General features: G+C 35.7%; 1 protein-coding gene across 2 annotated transcripts in view; it reads right to left on the bottom strand.

Annotated features, from left to right (window-relative positions):
* KITLG (KIT ligand) overlaps window positions 1–20,262 on the bottom strand; it is an 86,413-nt gene that overhangs the window by 21,284 nt on the left and 44,867 nt on the right. Inside the window, exons 3-6 of one of the 2 annotated variants that reach the window (XM_017659036.3) lie at window positions 19,781–19,843; window positions 6,789–6,959; window positions 4,459–4,618; window positions 3,667–3,750 (exon numbers count right to left, since the gene is read on the bottom strand). In XM_017659036.3, the coding sequence (XP_017514525.1) occupies window positions 3,667–3,750; window positions 4,459–4,618; window positions 6,789–6,959; window positions 19,781–19,843 (478 nt within the window). The remainder of the gene's footprint in view (window positions 1–3,666; window positions 3,751–4,458; window positions 4,619–6,788; window positions 6,960–19,780; window positions 19,844–20,262) is intronic. The other variant, XM_017659037.3, reaches the window with a different exon arrangement.

The raw sequence follows: 20,262 nt of genomic DNA, 5'->3' as shown, positions 1-20,262 counted from the left end.
AGGGCTTCTTTCCTTCAACCTCAAGAACCTATCTCTGCTGGCTTCAAACTTATCTTCTGTAGCTTCCTCACGTCTCTCAGCCTTCACAGAATTGAAGAGGATTAGGGCTTTGTTCTGGATTAGTCCTTGGCTTAAGGGAATGTTGTGGCTGGTTTGATCTTCTATCCGGACCACTAAAACTTTCTCCATATCAGAAATAAGGCTGTTTCACTTTGTTATCATTCACGTGTTCCTCGGAGTAGCACTTTTAATTTTCTTCAAGAACTTTTTCTCTGCATTCACAACTTGGCTAACAGTTTTGGTGCAAGATACCCGGCTGTCAGCATACCTTCCACACTAAACTTAATTTCTCACTTTTGAATTAAAGTGAGAGATATGCAAGTCTTCTTTTCACTTGAACACTTGGAAGCCAGTGTAGGGTTATTAACTGGCCTAATTTCAATACTGCTGTGTTTCAGGAAACTGGAAAGCCTGAGGAGAGGGAGATGGGGAAACGGCTGGTTGATGGGGCAGTCAGAACACCCACAACATTTATTAAGTTCATCACCTTATACGGATACACTTTGTGGTAACACAAAACAATAGTAATGTCAATACTATCATTATTTATTGCCATAACAATGAAAAAGTTTGAAACAGTGTTTGAATTACCAATGTGACAGACTTGAAGTGAGTAAAATGCTGCAGGAAAAATGGTGCTTACAGACTTGGCCACTGCAGGGTTGCCATGAACCTTCAACTTGTAAAAAATGCAGTGTCTGAAGTACAATAAAGCAAGTGCAATAAAATGAGGTCTGCCTGTAGATATACTGTGTATATGTGTGATTCCTCTCAGAAGGACAGGGGAGAGAATGAAGAAAAATATTTGAAAAAGTTATAGCCAAATTTCCCCTAAATTTTGGGGGAAATAAAGGTATATAATTCCTAAAAGCTTCACAAACAAGAAAGATACACATAAAGAAAATCATTCCTAGGTACATCTTATTTCCATTGCCAAACAAGAAAAATTTGCAAGGCAGAGAGAAAAGGGCTCTGTACGTAGGAGGAAAAAATCCAAATGTTGGATTTGTCATAAATGACAGAAGCAGCATCACAGTGTTGTAATATCTTAAAAGGATTGAAAGAAAAGAACTGTTAGTCCAGAATTCCGTATCTAGTAGTAAGTACCTGCAATACTGAAGATAGAAACTACAAGAAATGCTAAAGGAATTAACACAAAATGGAAACTTGAGCAGGGAATGAAGAGTTCAAGAAATAATAAATATGTAGGTAAATATAAAAAATAGTATTTTCTTCTCTTACATTCTTTGAAAGATATATGATGGCTGAAAGCAATAATTTTAAGACTATTGTGGAGTTCATAATTTACATAGATCTATATGAACAGTACAAAAAATGTTTGTGGGTAAGTGGAACTATCCTACTTCAAAGTTTGTTAATTTTTTTCTGAAGTGCTAAAATATTTACTCTGAGTAGCATGTCACAAAGCAAAGGCTGTATATTGTAATTCCTAAAGCAAACACAAAAGAATGCAAAAAGGTGCATTTGGGAAGCCAGAATAATTAAAGAAAGAACACACACACACAAATTAGCCCCGAAGAAGGCTGGAAAGGAGGTATAGACAATAAATGGTGCAAACAGGAAACAATGAAACAGTAGTCCCAAATCCAACAAATTAATAATTGTATTAAATATAAACTGATGAAATCCTCTAATTAAAATTCAAAGTCAAAAGACTTGAAAAATTGACTCAACTATATCCTCTGTCTCAGGTATGTCCTTTAAAAACAATATGCTGAAAATTAAAGGAAGAAAAAAGTATATACTATGAAAACAGTAAATGTAAGAAACATTGGCTCTACTAATGTCAGATGAAATGTACCTCAGGACAAAGAACACAACCAGAAGTAATGAGAGATATTTCAGTAAGACATAAAGATGAATAACTCAGAAGACACATAATAATAATAAATGTATAAGCAACTAATAATAGAGCTTCAAAATACATGATGTGAAAAAAATCTCTGAACCAAAAGGAGAAATGGCTAAATCCACAATCAGAAAAGAAAGATCTAATGCCCTTCTTTCAGTAATGGATAAAAAATTACACAAAAAATTTAACATGAATATAGAAATCTGAGACACACTATCAACCACTTTGATCAATTGAGAATGCTACACTTGAAAGTTGAATAATACTCATGTCTCAATAAATTTCAAAAGATTACAGCATTTGTTCTATGATATTAGAATTTAGAAACCAATAAGAAACTACATATTTACACAAACAATCCACTTTTATACTATATTACCTATGAATCAAGAAATCATGAGACTTAAAAAAATATTTTTCCATAAATGATAAATGGAAACACAAGATAACACAATGTGTGGGATGTACCTAAAGTTCAATGATCATATTTTTCTACCTTAAGAACTTAAGAAACTAGAACAAGTTGAGCAAATTAAACCCAAAGTAGAAGGAAACAAATAAAAAAGATTAGAAATCAATGAAATATAGACTAAGAAGTCAAAAGTTCCTTCTTTGAAAAGGTTAGTAAATCCTGGAGTTAACTGACTAACAAAGTCCCATTTTAAAACTTTTAGATCGCATGTGTTATGTGATTTAATATTTTAGAAGGTTCTGTCCTGAGAATATTATATATTATATAGTATCCTCAGGTCTGGATAGCACCTCAGGTCTGGATAATCAAATGCATTAATATTTCTGAAATGAAATATATAAATATTAGCTTTTAGAAGGATAAAGACTATAATAACCTTATCTCAGCTCAGATCAGGTTTTGGTGGCAAAAATTCCAAAACAAATTGGATATTGGAGATTTGTGAAAAATTCTGAATTGCAGAATTGCCATTGTGGATTTGTACTCAATTAATTATTCTCTTTTACAGATAGGTCTTCTATGTCCCTGAACACATGATAGTGTCCCATTACTAAGTCTTATGGGATGACTTTCTTAGCTAAGATCACAGGATGAGTTTTTCTTCCTACAGCTTGAAGGATTGAAAGAAAAGAACTGTTAGTCCAGAATTCCGTATCTAGTAGTAAGTACCTGCAATACTGAAGATGGAAACAGAGATTAGAGAGTCAGAATATTTAGTAAATCCAATGACCTTTGCTTGCATTTGAAGAGAAGACATTAGACTTCCAAGAAACTGGGTTCTTGGCGAAAGAGGACAGAAATTCCAGATAAAGAAGCATTTTCTCTAACCTATAATTTTATAGTACAATATCAAAGTCATCAAATTTTCAAACACACAATAGTAAATACTGAAACATCCTAGAAATTCTGTATGACCGGCATTTGTACTTTCCATTTTAGAATGTTGTCAGGCAAATTCCACATGAAACATATTTCAATTCAACGATGAGAAAAGCTTAAATCATATTTTAAAAATTAATTGCATGCTTTATTTAGAATCTTAGCAGAAAATTTATTGGCCCAATTACCTAAACATTGTCAAGCTATAGGGAAGCCAATTCTACAAACCTAATATTTATTCTCCGTAAGACTATAACAGGGAGAACAGTAACAGAAGAGTATTAATTGTAATAATTGTAGAAATTTCCTTTAAAGCCCATGCAATACTCCTATAGATGCTAATTGGAGCCATGCATGCATTAAATCAGATATGTGTACTTACTATTACTGCTACTGCTGTCATTCCTAAGAGAGCTGGCTGCAACAGGGGGTAACATAAATGGTTTTGTGACACTGACTCTGGAATCTAAATAGAAAGCAATAATGTGTCAGTGTTGTATGGTGATTTACAGAAGTTACAGAGTACCCAAAAGGCCAAAGTACAAAACTAGAATACTTTCCAGGTCTGCTTCCCAAATCTAGATTATTCAGATCCTATTTATCTCATACTGGGTCTTGCTGTTCTATTTTTTGTTAAGAAACTCACCACAGTCACCTTGTAGAACAAAGCTTCATTGCCTCCATATGCCAATAAATATAAATAATGCAAATCATTGGTCATTTAAAAAAAAAACCTATGAAATTAAGATTTTTGTATTATGGAGACCCAGTGAAGAAAAAAGGAATCTCAGTACAGAGTAAGTGGTCTAGAAGGGAATTCATGACTCATAGTTAGACGCTTAAGGAAAAGAGTCGAGAAGACTGGAGATGAAGAATAATATAATTGCAAGTACTAGCAAATATCAGATAACAATTATGAGTGACTATCTCATGTATTGTTTACTCACACAAAATTCTTTAATTTGAAAATGATGAGTGCTGTTTCAGTTTGAAAATTGACAAATCAACAACCATTCATTTCTTTCAGGCCATTGATACTTACTTTTATATTAGACACACACACAGATCTTTCTCTAGCTACACATAACTTTGAGTCAAAGGCAGATTATTACTTACATATATAAGATTCAAACTTGCATTTTACTTTTCTAAATTGGAAATACTTGTGTCTTACCTTTTTCAGGACTCAATGTTGAAGAAAACATGCATTCACTAATTTTAGGTGCTACCATCTTCAAGTCCTTAAAGGCATCGATGGATCTATTAAAAATGCTAAAGAATTCTTCAGGAGTAAACAGCCTGGGCTCTGGGCTCTTAGATGATTTTTTTATATTCTAAAAAGGAAAAAGCAGGATTATATATTTCAAATGGTCTATACAGCTTTAACTGATGTTAAGGTGAATAGACTGTAAATATGTCCTTCAAAACAAGTAAAATTAACACGTTTAGACAACTATTTTAACACATAATATTCAAAATGGTACCACGGGACAGTGATCCTCCAGGGCTCAACTCCTGATAAAAGCGATGGGGTGGCAGTGTGGCTGAGTAAGGTGAACACAACATCATGAAATAATCTATACAACAAACTCAAGACACTGTTTTTCAGAGATGCTCATTAAAATCACTACTACTAGCCCTTCCATAACACATGCTCCAAGTAGCCAAAAATTCAAAATCTGATGGTACTGAATGCTGGGAAGTATAAGGAGCAAAGGTGACTCTTACACATGGGTGGAGTAATATAAATAGGCACAGTTGACAGTATCTAATAAAACTGGACACATGCCCACCCTAAGACCCATAAATTCCTAGGGTAAATACTACTAGGTAAAAACTACTAGGGAAATACTCCAGTGAAGCTCTTGCACATATACACCAGGAGACATGTAAGAAAGTTCTTAGCAGCAGTGTTTATAAACCTTTACTTCAATCATCTAGAGAGCAGTTTAATAGTGACATATTGAATCAATGGAATACTCTATAAGCAGTAAAAAAAATTAACTACAACTCTGTGCATCAATGTGGATATATTTTATAAACACAGTGCTAAATGAAAGAAATCACAAAAGGATAAAAAGAGCGTGATTAATTTCTATAAAGTCCCCCAAAAACCAAATCAAAGCTATATTTTAGGAATTCACTGATGCAGGATTATAAAGAAAATCAGGTAATATGAGTTAACCCCTCTGTAGCACTTACTCTATACCTACTTTAAGTGCTTTATACATATTAGCTCAGTCTCTAAAGCAACTGAGAAATACCACCTGGTATGAATCATCTGGGTTCCAAAGTGCCATGATTAGTAAACATACATTAATCAGTATTTGTAATGCTCTTTCTGTCATTGCTATTTACTGAACATCTAACTCATTTTTTAAGCCCCAGTGTATATAATTTCCTTCATGACACCTTGTCTGATATACTCTTTGTGACCTCCAGTTCTTATCAATACCATTAGCACACTATTTGTACTAATACAATAAAAAAGGAGATGTTAACTCTAAGATATCATTGATTGTAAGATAACATTCTGATTCAGAAACTAGAAAGTAAAATAACAGAAGTGATGAAATACAGTGATTAGCCTATTAGCAAGGAAAGAATTCTGAGACTGGAGAACACAAATGGGACTGATATTGGGTCTTAAAGAGTAATGGCATGTGGATGGGAAAAGGAGTATTTGAGTATTATACTACAGAATCACATTTAACACCTTGGGTTTAAACTTCTAGGAGGCCTGTAGGCTACACCTTGGCTTGGGAACTCTGCCAAAGAGGTTTCCCAAGACTTAATCTAATACAGATATAGTGTTATAAAATAATACTAAAAATATTAACATTATTTTGCCAGATGCAGTGCTAAAGCACTCATCCTGAATCATCTAATGTCAAGTCTATGAGCTGACTCATGTCACTGTTCCCATTTTAGGCATAAAGAAAGTGAACACACAGGGGTTAAGTTCACAAAGCTAATTAGCGAGAAGATTTGAACTCCAGCTTCTCAGTCTTAATCTTTAGAGGCACACTGCCTCTTGAATACGCTTAGAACCCAAAGTACTGCTATGCCTATAATATGAAGTTGGTGAAACAAGTCACCAAGCCACTTGGAGATGTTAGCATGCCCTTCTTTGCTGACATGATTGCCACAGATGAGAAGTTGATGTTGGTGTTCATTACGGGTGTTTCCATTTAAAGGTCAATGAACATTTGTAACCTAATAGGAACGTTATGAGAACTATACTCTCATGGAATAAATTCAGGGATGTTTTTACATTGTAGCGAGAATAAACTTTATTTGTATATTAAGTAACAACATTAAAGTCTTAATGTGCATTTTGGCATTGTGGTATAACTAGAAACATCTATTTTCTGTGCTCATCTGAAAAAAAATTTAAATTAAAAGTTTATAAATTAAAATTCACACAAATAAAGATGCCACCACCAATCAGCATAAGTTTTAGAGAAGAGTGGGTAAAAGCAATCCCAATGAGTATAAGGTTACCTCCAACGGGTGTCCTTCCATGCATTCCACAAGGTCATCCACTATTTTCACAAGTTTGTCTATGATAGAATAATTACTCAAGCCTTCAGAAATATTTGAAAACTTGTCCAGAAGATCAGTCAGGCTGACTGATAATTGTTTCACCATCTCTCTTATCCAACAATGACTAGGCTGCAAGAAATTGAAGATAAAGCATCTATTTATTTTAAGTATGGTTATCTCAGATCATCTTTCAAAGCCATCAGTGTTTTAGTCATTGACTGCTGGACAAAGGATTTCCTTATAACAGGTCAGTTCTTGTATTTTGTTCAACCCAGACCTAACATTTATTTCAAAATGTACAAATGCATAAAGACCAGAGGAACATGTTGCTGGTAAAGATTTTGCTCATTTATGGAAGTAAATTAAGATGAGACAGAGATAACTTGTACCCTTGACAAGGTCCAGCTAGTAATATAATTTATTATTTATTCTTCTACTGAAGAATATTTATTGTTCACTCACTTTCTTAAAAGGGCTTTAGACAGAAAGAATAACAAACACTTGTGGGAGAGAGTCCTAGACTTCAAGGAACTTTGGTCTTTTGGTGAACTGGATATGAAACAATGGATTAATAGTAGCTTACTTTTCCGAAGTGCTTGACAGTTTTCAAGGCTTCTTCATAAATGAATTCACAAAGGTGTTTAAAAACAACAAAACAGAAAAAACAGCCCTGGCAGGAGTGTGGTCTGAGAGAAAAGCACATTTGCCTGAGTGATTTTTCTCTACCTAAGATCAGCTACATAATTTGTGGTGGTAGGGGAAAAATGAAAATGTATTTATTGTTCAAAAACTTGTTCAGAAATGATTAAGAATTTCAAGATGGTGACATAATAGCATGAAACTAAAGGTGGAGCCCCACCTATGAAGCCAGCCTCCCCACTGGTTGGAAGCTCAAGCCTAGGAGTCAGCTATAACTGGGCTCTGTTCTGGGTGACAGACTCCAGGCAAGCTACTTAAGTTCTCTGAGCCTCACTCTGCCTCTCCATAGAATGAGAATAATGGAACCAGGCGGCTGCGGGGAGCTGATGTACAAAGTCTTAATGTAAGTTTCATGAGGACAGTATTTTTATAAAATCTTGTTCCCTGGGGTGGTATCTCTAGGGCCTAGAATAGTGTCTGGAATATAGGCATTGCTCAGAAACTTTTTGCTGAACAAATGCGTTCAGAACCTGATTGAATGAGAAAAAGCACTCTACTTTAGGGGTCCACACTTTTATAAAGGGGCCAGATGGCAAATACTTCAGGCTTTGCATATCAAGAGGCAAAAACCAAGCATATTTTGTAGGAACATTTTTAGAAAAAACATTTCCACAAAATTTTTAATTAAAAAATTAAGTGTAATAAAAATAATTGACTATAATTCTTTTGCATAATAGAGTTCAATTTCTTTTGTCATGTAGGTCTACCAATAAGAAGAATGGAATTCTTTATTTTTTGTGTGGGTCAATACTTTGTGTGGTTGGGGTTTGAAGCATTCTATATCAGCAAATAGCCTACAAATGTTCATCTGAAAAAACAATCTCACTGGCTCTCCACACAAAATCTGGCCCTATGGGGTGTATCTGCTTACCCCTGCTATAAATGGCTGTGGATAGGTAAAGGTTTGGGTTATTAGGAAAGAATTCTTAGAGCATTAGAACAGATTTTAATATTTTTAAAATACATTACTTAAAATATAAAATTGTTCATAAGTTCATATACTTCTTTATTTTAACATTATCCTTTATAAACATCTTTTAAGTGAAGGCTCTGGTTTATTTTTTTTTAAGTCTTCTAAAATGTGACAGTAAGAAAAATAATTGTTAGGGATAGCTAAATTTGTCTTAGTTTATTAAAATCCTAGATAATATAATTTCTATTGTAATAAAAATATTGTAATCATAGAGTACCTGACGCCATGTGAAATTAATCTAACCACTAAGTTTGTTTGTCTACCAGCACACTATCTCTGTGGGAGACAGTCAAGTAATCTATTTATTCTGAATTATACAAGGGGGTCATTTTATATTCATTTAAAAGAATAGTTTTAATTAATATAATACAGCCAAAAAGGAAACTAGTTTATCTTTGGATAGGTAAGCCCCAATTCCTGGAAGCATTAAATGTCATTAAAAACTTTAATAAGTATTGGCTCTGGCTTCAGATAAGTTGAATAAACAAACTCCCAAACGAGAATTAGTTAATTAGGACATTTCATTCAATTCATCAACCAAGTTCTCAAAGACTATGTGTTCCCAAAGTATGTTCAGAATGGATTCTTTGTTTTGATAAATAAATGCTTATCTCAAGCACATGCAAGTTCATATTTGCATCATTAAAAGTCTCTTTCCAAGCTGTCAGTCTTTCTTTTGGCACTGCATTACTCTTCAAGTTTCCCTTCATTTAGGCATTGGGAGTTCCCTTTAGATAGTTGTCCTTATCAGAAAGGGGCAGATTTCCTAGGATGTGGGATACAGCACATACTGTAAATTTTTTTGAATAGTGCTTATATGGTAGAATAGCCTTCACTGATTAGTTCATTTTGGTGTAATTATACAAATTTTTCTGTGGCGAGCAGATTCCATGTATTACTCTCTTCAAACTCTATCCTTGCTCTACTTTATAAATATGCCTGCCTGTCCTCATCTCAGATCTGACATGTAGGAACCCAAATCAAAATCCCTTGTTTTGAACTAAGGCACCCCTTTTGTTTCTGTGGTCTTTGCCTTAAATGAACAGATTCCTTCTTTTTCCTTTGGTTTTTTTTTGCTTTTTTGTGGTTAAAGTAGTAAAGATTTTGTTTATATGTTTCTTATTTTTAAACTGGGGAATTCTGGGGTGCTTACTGCCATTGCTGTTTATCTCTACTGTCACTAACTATACTTACATTCTGTATTCAAGTTCTCATTTAGTTCTGACCAGTCCCTCACTGGGAACCTCCCTCCCCCATCTTCACATACCAAATCAATAGTCCCAGTAATCAACTTTTTCCAGTAAAATGTTCAACCCTAAATCTGAAATTTCTTTAAGTTAAGTCATGGAATTCTCACAATCTAATCCTAGCCTAGTATCTGGCCTTTTAAACTTATGAACAATTTGTTGATCGTTGATATGAACTCCTGGACTATGCTGTTAGAAAAAATATTCTAAAAAGTCCTATAACTGTATTTCATTCATTGTTCATTCTTGACCTAATTTCCCTGGAAAAGACTGTTTAATCAATGCAAAGTCCTACCTTTTCATTAAGCTGCTTAAAGAGTTTGTTTCCACTTTTTAACATTGTTGGATTTATTGAAGATAAAACTAAGGTAAACAAGTAATATTAAGTATCAGTCAGTTTTGACCCATTTGCTTCCAAGAGAGGAAGCCGGTTTCAACTAGAACATCAAGCAGGTTCATATTTTCTCTTTAATTAAATATAGTCAATGATTTGCAAAGAGAACAAAACAAAACGAACTGAGTACTTCATTGGTGAGATAATAAGAGGTCTTTCTGTTTTTCGACTCTTCCAAGATTATGATTAGGAAATGGATGTTTAAAGGTTGTGAAGTTCATAAATGTAATTTTTTTCCTTTGCCTTAGTAACAGTCATTATTGTCACTGTTTCTTGTCTTCCAGAGACCATTTTATGCTTAAATAGTTCTATATAAATATTTAAGTTAGACATTCATTGGAAGAATGTAAAATATAAAAAAAAGACGTTCTCTCTTTCACTAGTAGAACAAAGTGAAGGATAAAGAAAGTTGCTAAAACTGCACAAGATGTCAGAGAGGTAGAGGAAAGAAAGTACCATGAGTTCCAAATGACTGATTTAACTAAATGGTTAAACAAAAGGTATAAAAGCTACTAGAATTAAAGGCATTCTAAACATAAATAAGAATATGACTGCTTCTGCAGACCAACAATGAAAGTATCCATGCACATTCTAAACCAACAAACTTAAAATAGATGATAAATGAATTTTACAACATGTGTGATATCATACTTCTGCATTCCCAGAGCTGGCAGCTTTGAGACCCTGGCTGAAATAGAGTGGGTGCTTTACAAACATCCTGAGGACTTGCTAATAAGGCTAGTATGCTTCCTCCTCTCCATCCCTTGCTTTATTCAAGAAACTATTGTGGTTTATTAGTTGCAAGAACTGGACACATTATTCTGCATCAGTTTTAGAGGCAGAGGAGTCTCTAAGAGCAGTCCCCTAAGGTGTGTGGAGTCAGAAGGCTTCCCCATAAGGAAAGGAGACAGAACATGCTGTGGTATTTCTTCAGGACCGTCCTTAGCACTACTTTCCATCAGCAGCTCTCTGTAGAGGGAGCCTGGTGTGCTGGCTCAGTGGACCCAAGGTGGTAGGCACCTACACGGCAAGAGAGGTCTCTACAGACAGTTTGGGGTAAAATACCATTCGCGATTCTGAAGGAGAAAAGCCCTGGCTCATAAACTATGAGGCCTCCGAGGAATATTCACAAGGAGTATTCACCCAGTCTTCTAATTCAACTAATCTTAATTACCAGCATTACCACCTAGTTTGACTGTTTTTGTTTTGTTTTCTTTAATGTGGGTCAAATCTCAGTCTTTCCAGAATTAGAGGTATGAATGCCCAAGGCACAAAGCATCTCTCTTTCCTCTTGTGCTTCCAGCATTTGCCCCCCTGTTGAGCAAGCAACAGAATCCAGAGCCATGCCATTAAAGTCCCGAGACTTTAGATCTGGGAGGAATCCTAAAGACCATCTGGGCTAGTCCCAGTTTCTAAATGGAAAAGCGAGGCCTAGAGCAGTGAAGTGGTTTGTTCAAGGTTATACAACAAATTTAAGACAGAAGCATTAGAAGCAAAGACTCCCACACACTAGCCTCATTCTTTTGTCAGCGAGTATAGCCAAAGAACAAACAGCTAAAGTATTTTTTTCTGCCAGGTTCACCATGTATCTTGTGTCTCATGTCTGGACCAGGCACACTAGTCCTAAGGCTCAATTCAGAGATCCTGAGAATGGAAATGGCTCTTTCTGACTCATTTCCATATATCCAGAGCCATACTAGTGACAGTGAATTTCTCTGAGGAAAGGTCATAACCAAAGAGCAAAAGTTAGCTGCCATGAGTGGACTCTGTTTCTTCCCCTTCTGGTTTCACTTTTAGGATTAGAAGCAGACATTCCCCTGCCACTCTCAAACTTTCCATGGGCAGGCAAATTTAAAGCATTCCTATAAAGCACTTTGCAAAATATTGTGCATTCACATTACTAGTGTGGGTCTCTAACATCGGAACTGCCTTTTGGGTGAGCTGGGTTTTGTTATGATTTATTTTAGTCCTCTCCCTAGACAATTCATTGGGGACATCAGTGTTCACTTTAAGTATCTATGCATTTTCTGGTTTGGTTATGTAGAAACCTCAAATCTGCTTAATTTGATAATCAGCCCAAACACTATAAATATGTGTTATTTTCCAAAGCAGGCCTATAAATGGCCCCTTAGTCGGACACAACATAGCACAGTGAGGAAGGAATAGCATGGGGAGGTGAGGGCAGCCATGATGACTGCAGGCATAGTTTCCAGTCCCAACTCTGTACACACACTTTGTGATTTTGGGCAAGTCATTTAAGCCATTTAGAGCTTCAGTGTCTCTTTCCATAAAGGGTCTGTCTTATTTGTGCTGGCCAATCATTAGCCACTCAAAATGTGTCTAGTGTAACTGAACCACTAAAATTTTTTTTTTTTTTGAGAGGGCATCTCTCATATTTATTGATCAAATGGTTGTTAACAACAATAAAATTCTGTATAGGGGGGGTCAATGCTCAATGCACAATCATTAATCCATCTCAAGCCTAGTTCTCGTCAGTCTCCAATCTTCTGAAGCATAACGAACAAGTTCTTACGTGGTGAACGAATTCTTACATAGTGAATAAGTTCTTACATGGTGAACAGTACAAGGGCAGTCATCACAGAAACTTTCGGTTCTGATCACGCATTATGAACTATAAACATTCAGGTCAAATATGAATATTCGTTTGATTTTTATACTTGATTTATATATGGATTCCACATTTCTCCCTTTATTATTATTATTATTATTATTTTTATTTTTAATAAACTGCTGAAGTGGTAGGTAGATGAAAGATAAAGGTAGAAAACAGTTTAGTGTTGTAAGAGAGCAATTGTAGATGATCAGGTGTGTGCTTGTAGACTATGTGCTAATCCGAGCTAGACAAGGGCAATAAAACATCCATGGATGCAGAAGCTTTCTCTCAACACAGGGGGTGGGGGTGAGGGGGTGAGCTGAACCACTAAAATTTTAGTTTTGCCCAATTTTAACTTGTTTATGTGTAAAAATATCTGATTTGGTGACTATAAAACTTTTGGGAAAGCTTAGGTATGTGAATCTGCCTTTTCAATTGTAAATTGTATGAAAATATAAATATGGAGTAAATATTTTTGAAAATTTAGCATCCTTATTGGAACATGCTATAGGTGTGAAATGCCTACTAGGAAAAAAGAGGTGAAATATTTCATAAAAATTTTATACTGATTATAGGGTAAAATAACATTTTGGATAATTAGACTAAATATATTTAATTTCACTTTTTTTCTAATGTGGCTATTGGACAGTTTTTAAGATTAAATATGTGGCTTCTATTATATTTCTGTCAAAGTAATGGTTTGGATATCCTGAACAGTGTCTTAACATAGTCACTTTTTATTAAGATGGGCCTATAGTTTGAGTACACAAAAGAGTCATTTAAAAATAGTATTTAATGTTATATTTTATTCATTTAACTAACTTTTTTTACACTTACTCCTTATAAATAAATATTCTTTTATTATATGAGAGAGAGAATTAGATAAGTATATAGCATCTACTTGGCTGACTTATTCTATTTCTATAGTAAGTACTCCAAATCATAGGGGCTGGACCTTAGGGCCCATACTTAAAACTGGTGAACTTACCTTGTTCTCTACCTGATTGGACAATGGTGGACCCGAGCCAGATGGGCAGTCAGGAAGTCCCTCCCCAGAATTGGAAGTGGTGATAGAAACTGATAATCAGTCTTGGAGCAGGGCCAACATTTGTAACATGTAAATTTGGGAGGCCTGGAACAATTACATTCTACCGGGTGAGTGGAACAGAGGAGCAAAATTCTGTACAAGCAGAAAGAGTAAGGCAGAGGTAGAGAAAGGAAAAGCTGGAGTCCCTCCATGAGGCCTGGCTGCATCCTTGCCTTGACTAGAATGCTATTCTTCACTATCCTTATGGTAATGAGACCTGTTGCTGTTGTTAAGCTTGAGTTCATTACTGTTGGAACCAAAGCAGTCTCAATGAGTAAGAAAGGCTCTTGAAATCAGACATTTTTCACCAATAGTTAAATGTTTACTGGCAAGTAGTTTTTGAGTAGCTACTACCTGCCTGAAAGATAAGGAAATACAAAGGAGTAAAATATCTGTTCCCTAATCTTTAGATAAATAAAAATGCAGTAAAAAACAAAAAACATAACAAAATGATAATGTCGACATCTGACAATTATTGTATATATACCATATCTTGGATTTTTCATCCTAATTATATCTCACACCAATACTTGGAAATAAATACTCAACATATACAATTTTAAACAGCTATGTAAGCAATATGATCAGCTACCCAAAATAGTTTCTGGACAAATTCTACAGAAATTCAGAGAATGAATAAAATGTAAGGTCCACAGAGCAGACACCATGTTGGCATTATTGACAGCTGGTTCCCCAGAGCCAAGAAAAAGCAGAGTCGGGGTGATATCAGTTTTTACTAGCCAGATGGTATCGGAAAGATAGAGTAAAGGTGTCTGGATAGTAGGAATTGGACTTGTGAGAAAAAAGGATCCTAAATTGACCTTAGAGGAGATGGCCACTCACATGCTTTTAGGCACAAGATACTGTATGATTGATTCTGTGGGTAGAATTTGGATGTATGGATGGGAAAGAAAAAGGCATCCTTGGCAAAGGGAAGTAGCACTAAGCAAAGTGTTGGACTGTGAATAAGTTCAGCGATTTTAGGAGGCAGGGACACAACTGGCTGGGGTGGCAGAGTATGGGTTAAGGAATAACAAGGATTAAGACGAGGCAGTTAGGATGAGGGAAGATGATGGAGAGTCCTGACCATCAGATTCAGGAATCTGGCTTTCAGCCTTCAGTCATTGGGAACAATGAGAAAGTTCTTGAATACAGAAATGACTCAATGAAAGTAGTGTAACAGAAGGCTCAAGGCAACCATGATTCCTCAAAATTGAATAATACTCTTACACCTAAGATTTTGTGTAAAATGCACACATATCTAAAAGAAGATAACAATTGAGGTGCAGATATTGCAGGCACCCCCATCATCAGAACAATCTTGTGGACTCTATTCAGGTCAAATTTGTGCCTCAGGGAAATTCCAAGTGAGGACATGCTGGGGGAACATTTCTCCTTCCTTCCTTCCTCACTTTCTTTCAGCAGATACTTATGAAGTGCCTATCATCCATGAGGCAGGGAGGATATAAGAGCAGAAATATACAATTCCTGCCCTCAAAAAGTTTACAGGTAAGAGGAACCTTATCAATTATATAATTCTATAAATAAATGGAAAACTGCTACTCTGAGGAGTGCTATGGAAAAAATCTCTGATGGAGGATTTGGGTTCAATAAGAAGGAGAGGGAAGGTTTCCTTAAAGAAGTGAGTTTGGAACGGAAAGAGTCAGGAGTTCCCTAAATAAAAGGACCAATCAGCATTTCAGGTAGAGAAAGCCTGCCCAGGGGAACAGTGGCAGCAGGGGACATGTGAGGATGACAGACTGAGAGAGGATTTGGAAAGGTGCCAGCTTCAAGTGATAAATTCCTGGAATGGCAAGGAAATGAGAAGAGCACAGAGGCAGCAAGGCAGGCAAAAGAAAGTGGGAATAGTTAAGAAGGGAAATCATGCACACCCCAGGGAGGGCACTGGAAGAGGGCTGGAGGCTTATTGTTAGAGTAATATTGCATGTGGCCAATGACTTTAACCCCGCCTTTAAAATAATGCACATGGTCTTAAAGTGTCCTCCCAAAAGATCAGTCATAAATTGCTGGTCAGTAAATACACAGAAATAGTGGAACACCTTAACCAGGTAGTCAAACAGCACATGACAGGAAGATGGACCCTGTGTACCTCTGGACGTGATAACCTGAAGATGTAGCATCATGGCTTAGAATGCATAATCTGAATATAATCATTAGGAAATATCAATTAAATGTTTCAAAGAGAAACATTTTACCTAAAGGGGACAACTGCATGATTAAAAGATTTCAATGTCATAAAGACAAAGGCTGAGGGACTCTTAAAGTAGACTAAAGAGATATGATGTTTTAGTGCCCATGAACTTGATGGGCTTAAAACAGCCCAGAAGTATTTTGCAGTTCTTGAGTTGAGAAGTCCATAATTGGTTTTAGCAGGCTTAAATCTCTTCCCTTGCCTTTTCCAGCTTTCAGAGGCTACCTGCCTTCCTCGGCTTGTGGCCCCTTCCTCGTCTTCAAAGCCAGCAGTACAATCGCTGAAGCAGTATAATCTTCAGACCTCTGTGTGGCTCTGACACTCTTGCCTCCCTCTTGTAAGTATTCACATGATTAGACTAGGCCTTCCTAGCTAATCTAGGATAATCTCTCCATCTCAAAATCCTTAATTACATCTCCAAAGTCCTTTTTGCCATGTAAGGTAATACATTCTTAGCCCAAGACATCCCTGAGGAGCCATTAGTCTGCCTATTACACGTTATCAAAATGCAAATCATGATCCTAGATTGGGTCTTGTACTGGAGGAAAAGAAATGCAAAAAAAAAAATTCTAAAATTGAAACACAGCCAACAGATTGAAACATTTCAGTGATTGCTAAATGTACTGAAGCTGGCAACCATACCATGGTTATATAAGTGAAAAACCCTTTATTTAGGAAATGCACACTCAAGTATTTAGTAAACAGCCAGCATGTATACAGTTTACTCAGTAGGTTTAGGGAAATATTGAAACACACATGTGCACACCAAAAGCAACCATTTAGTAAAGCAAACAAGGTGAAATGTTAAAAATAGATTAATAGGGATTAAAGGGTATATGGATGTTCTTTGAATATTCTTACAAGTTTTCGGTACAAATAAAGTTAAAACTCATAAATACGTAATTTACTTTAATTAAAAACTGATGAGTTTTTTACTCAAATACCACAAGCAAGTCATAGTTTATAAAATATTTTAGATGTTAGAATGACTGCAGATGTGCGGCACCAATTCAACAACTCAATTTTTTGTTCTTTCTGCAATCACATCACTAGGAAATGGAAAGGATTAGAGATGTTAGGGAATTTTAAGGCTAAGAACAAAGGAACAGCCTAGCAATATTGCAGTTTTGCAAAGAATTTTAGGTAGAATTGGTAATTATTGTTGTATTTCAATACTAACTGGTTGATCATACCCTGCTATTTGCGAGAGAGAATCTTCTAGGTAATTTCTAAGAAAGCCCTTAGAAAAGTAACCTCCCCTTTTCAGTAGTATTTAACTGATTTTTAAAATAAAGCAAAAGATAGAGTGTATTCTAAGAGCTTTCTTCTTCCAGTGCCTCAGGGAAATTTTACTGCTTTGACCCCAGAGAATCTTGTATCACTCTGACTCTTACTCCACCCTCTATTGTTTAAAAACAAAAAATAAGGCTGCTGGGACTCTTACCACTGATAATCAGAGGCCTCTCCATTGGGAAACTCGTCTGGTCTTGGCAGAAACTAAAGTTTTAAAATGAAGGTAAAACAAAGCTTAAAACTCTGTTGTTTCTGCCTAAGCCATGTGCATGGGCTTGTTCTTCCTTGCCAGCTATGGTAGCCAAGAACAGTTTCTCTAGTTGTGCCAGGATGGTGTGCCAAGATCAAATAATAGTGGACTTTTCTCAATTACAGCAACAAAAAAAAATATGTGGCAGTGAATCAGCTTTATTTTTACAAGTTTGGCTCTTGCCATTGCCAGCCAGTACGGAAATCTATGATTTAGCACAATCTATGATTATACCAGCACAAAATAACCTGTTTTGTTATTTTCAATATAACATTTGTTGTTTTTCAAAGAGCTGCATGATTTCTTTGAGTGAGCTGGGCAATCACAGGCCTAAATGCTTCTACAGTCAGAGCAGGGTGCATCTTTATTACTTAGATGCTTCCCCCAGGACACCACACCTTGCTACTGTAGTTATTTAGCTACCCACACTCTGTAACCCAGGGTTAAGAGTCAGATGACCTTAAGTTTCTTTTTTAAGACTCTCACTTTCTAGTTGTATAACCTTGGGCAAAATACTTCTGGGCTGTAAACCTCAGTGTGTCATTTGTAGAATAAGAATCTCAGGAGCTAACCTTCCCACCTCACAGGGGTTTTCTAATCATCCAAGGATAAATATGTGGAATCATTTTGAGAATAAAAAGCATTACAAAAAGGCCAGATAATTTCCCCCTGGTTATTATTTAAGTTTTTGAACACAGGCTAATTGAAGTGTGCTGGTAACTCAGAGGCTGGTAAAATGCTGGCTCCATAGTTTTTCCTAAATAAATACTGGCTGCCTTGAGTGATCAAATGATTAGACCAATTAACCTGCAGGCTGCTCTTAACTTTACATTCCTATTTCCAGAGAACTCCGCCTAATCCAATAGGACAAACATTGACCTAGACTCCAGGATAACTGGTTCAATATGAAGATACATGGTCTAAGGATCTTTAGGTAGGTCATGCTAAAGTGATCACTTTACTTATGAGAAAGAAATATGCCTTTGATATTCTCTTGAAATGATAAAAAGTCTTTCAAAGATTGCTAGGTTAAGCATGTTACTTGGTGATGTGCTTAACACACTTAAAACTGGTATACTTTTGGTTGACTGATATACACAAGAATTACTCAAAGCCTAAGACAACTTGCATAAGGTGGATTTGTAATAAGTATTTGGTAAATTATGAAGAGATGCTGGTTTGCACAGCAAGAGGTAACCCAAATGGTTTTAAATTAACTCAGGGAACACAATACAGTAGTTAAAATGAATCAACACAGAGCAGCACATTACGTCAAAGGCATGTTGCAAAATATAAGTTCTGAAGTGGTATATGCAACAGAATGGCATTAATATAAAATAAAAAAATATGCACAAAAATACACTATTTTATATATGGGTGTGCAATTTGCATTAAAATTATTAGAGCATGTGGGCCTGCTGTGCTCCGTTGCTACAACTCCAGGGGATTGTATCCTCATGCCAAGCCCCAAAAACATGAATTGGAATGAAAAATTTCAGCTCAGAATACTTGTTCCTAAGAGACAAACTGACACTAAGAGACAAAGGGGGGACCAATGGAGAGACGAAAGGAGCATACAGGGGGTGTTAGTTTATTTGTGTATTTCATTATCACAAAACATATCTGAAGCAAATACTGTATAATGGTAAGGTTTGACAAGCTATGCAATGGGTACACAGGCATTACATTGTTTCCTTTGCTTGAAATATTTGAGTCTGACTTCTGATATTGTGTAATGAGGAAAATAGATTTCTTGGTTTCAATTTTTGTAAGGTTCTAAGAATCTATGGCACTGCTAACAAATCCTGAGATAAAATATTTTGTGTCCTCAAATAAGAAAGAGATGTATATAAAAGAATTTACATCATTTTACACTCTAGCCTTTTTCGGGGAAGGCTAAGGAAAAAGAGAAAAAACTGTGGCTAGCTTTTAATGGAGATGATATTTTTTACTTTGGTCATACAGATCTAAGACACCTGCTGAAATGTTCACCTACAACCAAAGTTTAACAGTTGTTTGAGAGGTGGAAAAAACACTACGTAAGTAAAATTCCAAAGATACCTTCTTTAAATCTTGACAATTAGCAAACTCCTAAATGGCAGATAATTTCCCATTTCAATACAAATGATCCCATCTCTTTTATCAGTTACTATGAAACTCAAAAATGTATAGTTTACATACCAAAACATCCATCCCGGGGACATATTTGAGAGTTATCTTATAGTCCTTTGGAAGATTTGCCACCTACAAAGACCAAAACAAGAAAGGAAAAAGAATTCATGAGAAAATCCATATATGTCAATAAATCATATTGTTTTAGGTGGTTTTTTTTTAACAACAAAAAAAGCTGTTATGTTTTTGTAAGTTCCACTTAATTTCAATACTTACCTAGTGATTTTTCATTCTTCATTTCCCTTTGTAATCAAACACACTGTCCCAAAATAAAGTAAGTGATAATATCAATCTTTTGGACTCCAAATTCAGTAATGGGTGGATAAGTATAATTTACTGAGTTTTGGAAACATGATTTGAATTTCAGTTTCCATCTGTGGTCTTGAAATTCTCTTCCAGGACTATTTTCCTACTTGTTCTACCACAGAAGCAGTAATATAATATAGTTTTTCTTGTTTGCAGTTCTCAAAGTTATGTGTTAAGATCCCCAG

The sequence above is a fragment of the Manis javanica genome, chromosome 10, assembly GCF_040802235.1.
Source record: "Manis javanica isolate MJ-LG chromosome 10, MJ_LKY, whole genome shotgun sequence".
Classification (NCBI taxonomy): Eukaryota; Metazoa; Chordata; class Mammalia; order Pholidota; family Manidae; genus Manis; species Manis javanica.
Note: the sequence above shows the minus strand (reverse complement) of the source record. Positions and strands in the feature narration are given on the sequence as shown.